General features: G+C 43.2%; 1 protein-coding gene across 1 annotated transcript in view; it reads left to right on the top strand.

Annotated features, from left to right (window-relative positions):
- The first annotated feature begins 523 nt into the window (after positions 1-523).
- LOC104150308 (serine palmitoyltransferase 1) overlaps positions 524-9,089 on the top strand; it is a 35,885-nt gene continuing 27,319 nt past the window's right edge. The window contains exons 1-2 of the mRNA XM_068926596.1: positions 524-653; positions 3,347-3,454. Of these exons, the coding sequence (XP_068782697.1) occupies positions 591-653; positions 3,347-3,454 (171 nt within the window). The 5' untranslated portion in view covers positions 524-590. The remainder of the gene's footprint in view (positions 654-3,346; positions 3,455-9,089) is intronic.

Raw genomic sequence — 9,089 nt, 5'->3', positions numbered from 1 at the left:
TCCCGTGCTGCGCGGCTTGCGGAGCGGCCTAGACCCCCCCTCCTCCCCCGACCCCGCCGCGGTGTCCGCACAACCCTCAGGTGAAGCCAGACGAGCAGCGGGGCCGCCGAGCAACCCCTCACGGCGCAGCCCGCGCCGCCCCCCACCCGGGCATTTCGCGCCCTTCCTAACGGCTCTGCGCGGGAGGCAACCCCGCCCTCGGCCGCTGGGGGTCCCGCAGGCCCGCCGAGCACGGACACCAGCGCACCCCTCACGGGCAGGCGGGGGGGTGCCCAGGGCATGACCCGCCCGCCTCAGCCCGCGAGGGCGGCCGCACCGTTAACGGACGGCCGTGGCTCGCGCCTAGCCCGCCTGGGCTGCCGCCCCCCCCCCGGTGGACAGCCGCCTTCCCCACCGCCCACCCGCGGTCGTGGCGCCGGCAGAGCCGCGCTCGACCCTGCCTCCTTCGCGCCTCCCAGGTGGCGGCACGCTCCGGCCGGGCGGGAGGGGGCGCTCGGCCCTGGCCCGGCGCCCGCGTCCCCGCCCCTCACGCCGGCGTACGGCGGCGACGCTCAGGCGCGCCGCAGACGCGGAAGCGGGCGAGCGCGGCCATGGCGGCGGCGGGCATGGGGCAGCAGTGGGTGCTGGTGGAGATGGTGCAGGCCTTCTACGAGGTGCGGCCGGCGGGGTGCGGGTCCGGTCCCGTATCGGCCCCGTGGAGCGGGGGGGAGGGCTGTCCGGTTACCGGCGCGGGGTGGGGGACGCGGAGCCGAGCCGAGCCGAGCCGGCCGCGGACGGGTTCACGCGTGCCCCGCGGTTGCCGGAGCTTGGGTGAGGCGTGTGAAGGCGCCTTGCTGCGGGGATGTCTCGTTTGGTAGTCGGTGGGACTGCTTGTTCCTCGAGTAGAGGATAAGAAGGTAGAAAGCAGAGCCCGTGCTTGGGCTGGTGACCGGCGAGCTTTGCTTGGTCACGGGGAGAGGGGTGACTCGGAAGGGCGACGCACCCTGAAACGCAGAGCGTGTCTGTCTTCAGTCTATGTCTTACCTTCGTTGAAATCAGCAGCCTTCTTTGAATGAGAGCCCTTTTCCTTGTTATGTAAAACTGCTGCTGTAGAAGCGTGTGTGTGTATACACACACACTAATACACGTGTTTTCCTATATTTCAGTTTATAAAGTTATACGTGAGGTTTGTACTTGGCATTAAAGCTTGATAAGATGATCTTAACGTACTGCATTCTTTGAGTACAAGGTCTGGGTTGGTAGTTTATAAGTTTTGTTTGCAAAAGAAGAACCTTTAAGTGTTTGTGCTTGAGTCCTCTTGGAGGAGATCGGCGTGACACATTTGTATCTAGACTTTGTTTCAGAATATAAAAAGCATGTCCTAATGATGGGCAGTATATTGTGTCAACAATCCACTTCCTTTCCTTTTTTTCCTCTTAAGTAAATTGACTGCCAGGAAACAGTATCGGCTTTTGAAAGCAGCAGAGATTGAATAAGCCATGTATTTTACTATGACAGACCCTTGGAAAGATTGCAGTCTGTGGTATTGGTGTAGTTTGTGGACTAAAGGAGAGCAGCGTAACTAGTGCTTGACTAGCTTCTAGTTAGAAGCTGTCCTTTCTGAGTCTTTGCTAGGTGGTGCTTTAGATTGCTGTGGGATAACATGTTCTTCTCCTTTTGTTGTCTGTGGTTTTCCCAATCTATAGTTAAGGAGCTCAGCAGGGGTGATTCTAATGAGAGAGTCCTCTATCTAATTTCTCTTTCATCTGCAAAACTAGGCAGGTGGAAAAGAAACAGCAGAGCCCTGAAATACAGTTGGGGGGTTCATGGAAAAGTTTATTCACAGAAAGTTTGATGCTTAATTTTACTCTGTATTAAACGTGATCAGGTAATGTGACTCCTCAGAATTAAAGCTCTGGCTAGTTTTGACGTTGTTTGTAATACTAGGACTAAATGTTGAGTGCTGGCCTAATAGTTCCCAAAAGATGACCTCAGGATCTGGCACTTAACGAAACAGTGTCATTCAAGAACATGGTGCTGACAACATCTGTTCCTCCCACTGAGGTTGCCTTCTCAGTATTGTATTGACCCTTTTGTTTTGTAAAACAGGGTACATTTTTAGCCTGGTGCTCCAAAGGCAATGACTGATAACTTTTAAAGATATTTATACTAGGGTTTGCAATATAAGCACAGAAGTGCTTCGCTACCAAAGCTAGTAGTACAGCCTACTGCACTGAATTCAGGATAACTGTAGGTATTGAGAAGCGTGGGAAGGTAGTTTGCATGGACCTCAGTTGCTTCTCTATTAGATCTGCTTGTGTTATCCTGGAGCCTGTACCACAGATGTATTCCTGATTTCTTTGCTAAACTGAAAAGTGCTCTACAAATGATAATTTTATTGTTTGTAGTCTAACATACTGTAGAACTCTTTACTAGTTTTAAAACTTGATGTTCAATTTCCTTTTTCTTTTCCTGGGTGTGTGATGCATTCCACTTCCTTTCTTTGCATGTCAAATCCTACTAGAAGCTGTTGATACTTGGGAACCTTTCCACTGAGTTTAAGATGGAGTATGCTAATGTATATGCCCTTTGAGTCCTTTAACAACAACTGACTTCCACAGTGTAGACTGGAACCTTGCAGAAATGGAATAACTAAACCAGTCATTTAAACTAGATGTCAAGTACTGATGCCATAGTTCCGCGTACGCTTTAAACTGGCTTGGCTGCCAGAAGAAACCGGCCTTCCTCGTTCCAGCCATTCATAAATGTTGTGTCCACACAAGAGAGCAAGTGGCATGGGGGCAAAACTACTTTCGGCGACCATGCTGGATTAAACCAGCTCAAAGTGGCTATCAGACTAAGTGTTAGAGTGCAAAAATTGGCTCTGTGGGCAGGATGAGGTCTCTTTGTAAATAACAGTAGCTTTTGCTGTCTGTGATCTGCTAGTGGACTATATAGTTGCGAGAATCTGTGCTTGAAGGTGGTGGTGGTGAGACAGACCTTCAAGCTCTCAAAAAACTTTAGTTTGCTATTGTGAAAGTTTTCTGCTTTCACAGTTACTGTTGCAATTTTTAGGGCTTATCTGCAGTACCTCTACTCTCTGTACTCAATTTATTGCTTTAGTGGAGTTGAAACTACTTGTATCATTTTAGAGTAGTTTATTGACAAATAGAATAAATCCATTCAAACTCAAGTTAATAGCTACAGGGAGCAGCTGCAAAGCAGTTCGCTTTTAGTGATTCAGCAATATGTAACAACAGGTGCAATGCAACCTTGTTTGTTTTAGAAGTATAATCGGTGAGAAAACTGTTGCAAAATATCAGACCTATTCAGAAGGAATAGTTTTATTTTTATGCTTTATTTCCAGGCCCCAGCTTACCATCTCATTTTGGAAGGAATTCTAATACTGTGGATAATCAGACTCCTTTTCTCCAAGACCTATAAGCTTCAAGAACGATCTGATCTGACACCTAAGGTATGTTGGAAAAATATTCTTCTTTAGAGTATCAGTTTATAGCTGTTCGTGTGTTTGGACGTCAGTGAGTTGAGCCACTGTTGCATCACAAATTGGCCTAGAGTTTTTTTGTTGTTGTTGTTTGTGTGTGGTTTTTTTTTTAATGAGGCTTTCAAAGAGTTTCTTACTTTGGAGTAATTAACTGCTTATTACTTAAATACTTGAGATCTTGCTCTTAAAGTAAACGCTGTAGTGGACAACTTAAGTATAAAAGAATGGATATTACCATAGAAGGACTGCTGAGCTATGAAAACAATAACTCTTGGAATTTAAAGTGGTAAGTGAATTCCAGGGATCTTTTGTAGTTTATTAGGGGGAGGGTGGTGGTCCTTTTGTAATGCAGTTGTCTCAAACAAGGCTGTAATAGTGGGTGCAGACTGAAATTTCTCCCTGAGTTCTAGCTGGAGACTATCAGGAATGAATAGAAATTGTTGTCGAGATTTCCCAGGACTAGTTTGTCTGGGGCGTGGTCTGCAATTTGGCTTGCTGCATAATGTCAGAGGATGCAATTGGGCATATTTGAAGGATGATTGGACATATTGTCTTAATGTGAAAATACTGAGATGAGTAAAAAGTCATTAGTTTTCTCAGTGACAGATGTACTATAGGAATGTACTGCAATGTGATAATCAAGCTGTTTCTGTGAGGTATTGCTCCAAAGTCCCAAGTAACTAACAGCTTAATTTACCAGAAATTAAGAGACTGGTATCCTTCATGAATAGCTTAAAAGACTGGAATTTCTTTGTGATGCAGAGGAGGATTTGTGAAACAGATTCATGGAAATTTTACATCAGCACTTTTTATACCTTGTAATCCCTTGTAATATGTATGTAAGCACTTGCATGCTTTGATGTTACTCACACTAAAGATATATGTTAAGCATATGGGCTTTACAGTACAGTGTGTTTCAGGATCATTGAGTAGGATGCAAGGTCTGTAGACATAGGGCTGCAGAGGTGAGCAAATCTGCAGGAAATGTGCCCCTTAGAAAAGGAGTACTTACTAAACAAGCTGAGAGTGTCCTAGCACTGTAATGTGTTTTTATATTAAAAAAAAAAAAAAGGTAAGAAATGAAGTGAGTGGGAATTGAGCAAAGGCGATTAAGTTTTGTGCTTGAAGAGGCTTATGAATTGATCATCAGATTCTTGATGTTGCATTGTTTATTAAGAATGCAGAGGAGGAGTGAATGCGAGGAGAACTCCAGCCTAGTGAATCACTGAAAGTTTAGATGATCTAGGAGGACGTACTTCAGCTTTTTAAATAGCCCCTGATTATCTTCAGATCTACTAGGGAGAAGGCCACTCACAAACTAGGCTAGTTCATTAAATAGAATCTTCTTGTCAGATGGTTTTGATATCTAGTATTTTGGAGAATTACTTTTTTCCTCTGAGAGAGTCATCCTCTTTGCTGTAGGTGGTGGAAATAAGCTCTTTGCTACTCTTGCATCCAACTGGATTCAATAATTGGTGACCTGAGCAAAGCTGAAACCTGTCTTTTCCCTGCAGCATTGGGGATTATACGCGAATAGTTCTGTGTGTGTGTTGAATGTTATCATCTGGTTGCAGGTGATTTCTTTCATGCACTGGCAGACCATTTTACTGAAGGTGTTCACAAAAGTGCTCAGACAAATCTGGAACAATGGTGGGGGGGGGGGCGGAAATTTTGCTCTGCATCTTTTTAGCTGTGTGCAGTAAGCAATTGGGAGATTGCAAAGGCAGCTTATCTGTTACAGCTGAATGGCAACCGGGCTCAGAAGTGGGGGAAAAAGGAAGGAAACATTTGGAAATGACTTGTACTTAATCCTGTTTCTGCAGGGTGGTGAGAGTGAAGTCCACTGGCAGAACAATGATAGCAGGCTTTCTGAAGAATAGAGGCATGCAGGCATATTATTGCTGTCCTATTCTGATGAGATTTATGTAACCTTTTTTGAGCCCAAGGGGTGGAAAGGAATGTGAATGCTAGCAAGAAACTAAAGTGATCAAGAGTTGGTTGTACAGATACTGGATGTATTAACTCACAGTCGCAAGGCACAGAAGAAAAGAATATGCAGTATGCAAAGAGGTGTATTACAGCAGATGGTTTGACTTAAGATGTTGGAAATGTTACCACCCCTAGCTTCTTGTTTTCTGTATCTTGGTAGTGAAAAGAATATGAGGTGAGCGTTCTTTAGTCTGATGGCATGGTTAAGCTAGCGGACAATCGATGAAGCTAGATTTAAGCTAGTCTAGTTGACTTTGCTTCTGCCTTCAGAGCTGTGAGGTGGTAATTTTTTCGCTAGGAAGAACAGTGTTTGGAAGGAAATGTCTTGTCTACAGCTGTTGTTTATTGAAAATAAGCATAAATACAGCAGTGCAGTGAGTGAGTGTGTGAGCAAGTCTATTGCAATTGGGGAAAGAAATAAGGAGAATAATATATAATACGTTAGAAATGTGGAGTGAGTCAGTCCCTTTCCTTGAATTAAGGTTAGAGCTGTAAAAAGAACTTTTTAATTTTAGCAGTGGAAACCCCTTAATCTTCACTAAAAATCCTCCAATAGGTGACACTGGTCTGTTTTATACAATATGGGATCCCACATAGAGGCTTCTGTGTGCATGTTGAGCTGCGTGTTGTAACATGTCAGCTGCTCAGCAAGGAGAGCCATGTAACTTGTTTTAGTTTGATTAATGCTGTGGTGTCCACTCTCTACCACACCAGAAAGAATGACTGGGTTGTTTGGGTACAGGCATTAAAGATGGGCCAGATCACACAGCAGAGCTCTGACTACCTTTGTGTCAGCCAGCCGTGTAATAATATTTGGAGTTTTTCTGTGAATTATTGTGGGGGATGCTGCCAGAGCAGAGCTGGATCCACGTAATAAAAATTGCCAAAGAATACCACTGTTGCATAACATGATCTATCAGGACCAGCCTATCCTGGGGAACCAGAAGTAGGTGATATATTGTGCAACCTAGTGAACCAGGAGTCATGCTTCTAAGACAGTGAAGAAAACCACCCTAAAGGTGGGTTCTGAGTTTAGTCAAATGTGTAGCAAGAGTGCTTCCAAACCTGTCATCCTTTAATAGAAACATTTCCTGAATCGTTAGCTAGAAAGGCAGAATGCTTCTCTGTGACTGTCAGTTCTTGATAGCTCAGGATTTCAGGAGGTACAAAGAGACAGACAGGATGCTACTTACTTAGATTCTTATGGACTTCTCATCCAAAATGGAATCTCTAGCAAAGTAGCCAAGTGCCAGTGAGCAGTGGAATGGGTTACAGGAGACAGCTTGTAGCAGAACGGTGCAATGCACGCTCTCCAGCCACCAGGCATTTGTATGAAAGAAGCAGCCTGCCAGACGTGACTTTTACTCTGAAATAAATGATACTGAGCTGCTCTCAAAATCTCTGAAGTCCTAAGAGCAACGTCTTATATTTATGTATGGGAGGAAGAGTTGTTTTCTTTGGTTTCAGAATTTCCATTACAGCAGTAGTATGAGAACAGTTTTATTACACCAATATTAGTCAGGGTATGAGGGAGTTCCTGTCAGAGAAAAATGTTTAATATATAGCCTAGAAATGTTGCAGGCTGTGAGAGCTGTCTCCTGTACACATAGTGTGCAGGCATTGGATGTTCTGCAGAGAAGAACAGAGGTAGTCTGTTCTTGTAAAGGCTTTCATTTGCTTTGAGACAAGGCTCCCTACATAGGTAAAAATCCTTTTAAATATTAGTGCAGCTTGAAAGAGAAATGTCTAACTAGTGTGCTCATTGTTTGTACCAATTTATGACATGCTGGTGTATTATACTATGATTCTGTAAATACCAAATTAAAGACCTATCTTTTGAGGAGTGCAATGACTGCAAATAAAAAGAAAATATATGCATATTGACATAGATATGTGTATTACACTGTTTCAGAGTGCTTGTGTTACCTAAGAGCTGTCTTAATGAAGGTAATTATTTCCTTGTTTGAAAACCAGGGTCAGCAAAGCAACTTGTTTAAATAATTTGTCTTGGGTGTGTTTGCACCCAAGTACTTCTCTTACCCTAGGTATCTGATCTTTAAAAAAAAAAAAAACCCAGCAAATCATGAGTGTGTGTGTGTATAAAATTATAAAAAGGAATGACGAGTAGCTGAGAGAGGAGTTCACATATATTGCAGCCAGAGTGAGAGAAATTGTCAGTTTTGGGTTGGGCTTTTTCATCAAAAGGGTATTGTTACACAGTGAACGGAGGAGACCTAAGTGAGTCAAGTATATGTTGAAAATGTCACAGTTGCAAAGTAAAAATTGATTTCTTTGTCTACTTGAAAATTAACATTCTTATTCTTTATATTGATCTGAAGTTTGGTGCATCTGTGGAAGGTACAAGACAGAAATGCTGTTCTAAATGTGAGGTCATTGGAGTAAAGGCTTTCCAGGACAGTCACACTATGAAAGTCTGTTTTTGCTGTGTCTTAAATCAGTAGTTTTTGGTAAGCGAGAGAGACGCTCATAAGCATTTACTCTGAAAGATCAGCAGAAAATGCTAGCTGACTGGCCCAGCTGTCATTTGGATGGCCTGTTTAGGTTGAGGTTGGCACTGATTTCAATCCTCAATATCCCCAATGCTTCACCATGATAAAGATGTTTTTGTCATAGAACTTTTGGTACCCTACTGCCTGTGCACTACATGCAGAAATACATATGGAAGGAGAAGACATAAGACAAGAAGGTGCAGATGTTTGTCCTTTATGTCCCTGTGTCCCTTTAAAAGCAGTGATGTAGCAGATCAGGGAAGTGAACGTGAGCTAAAACTAGTGAAGCTTTGTTTTTGAGAATGAGGTTTACCCTTCTCCTGTGTATTGTATTTTGTGTTGAGGGGAAAAAAAGAAGTCGAGGTATTGCCACATCTTGCCTGTGATTTGTCACCTATGCTGTGAGTTTCTGTGTGCTCCACGCGTTTCGAAGAATTAATCAAAGCTTCTTACAACTTAGTATGAATAGGAGAGAGAGAAGTACTAATTAGGAATTGCATATTACCTTTATATTCACACATCTCAATTACAATTTTACTCTGCTGATTTATTGTAGTTATAGTGTCTTTCTAGAAATATCATTTTTCTTTCTACTGAACTCCATATTAAAAAGACTTTAATTGAATTTCTGCATTTAAATATTTAAGCTATTCAGTGCTATTTTTATACCTATAGTTCAATACAACTAAGACAAAAAGAAAAAAAGCTAAGTACTTGCTTGCTCTGCTCAGCTTTAATTCTGCCCTCTCAAAAGAAGAGGTACGTTATATTGCCTAGCTCTGCCTTTGAACTACGCTATAGAAAAAAGCATTTAAAACTTCTTTATTTTCAAGCCTTGAACCACCTCCGTGGAACAAATGCCACACTTCCTAAATCATTCCCCTTTAGGTGTTTGATTTTCTTGTTTATCCTTCTGTAACTGACAGGCTGCACCGTTTCCCACCTGATTTCTGCATTAGGAAATGGCATAAAAACTTTTTTGTGCTCTAAAATGAACACAGAACTGTTGATGGGAGCTACGCAGTACCTCAGGGATTTGAGGCAGTTGAATGCCAACTGTAGGGGAGCAGATTGAAGGCTGTATGAGCATGTATCCTGACATCCTC

Source organism: Struthio camelus, chromosome Z (genome assembly GCF_040807025.1).
Source record: "Struthio camelus isolate bStrCam1 chromosome Z, bStrCam1.hap1, whole genome shotgun sequence".
Lineage (NCBI taxonomy): Eukaryota > Metazoa > Chordata > Aves > Struthioniformes > Struthionidae > Struthio > Struthio camelus.
Note: the sequence above shows the minus strand (reverse complement) of the source record. Positions and strands in the feature narration are given on the sequence as shown.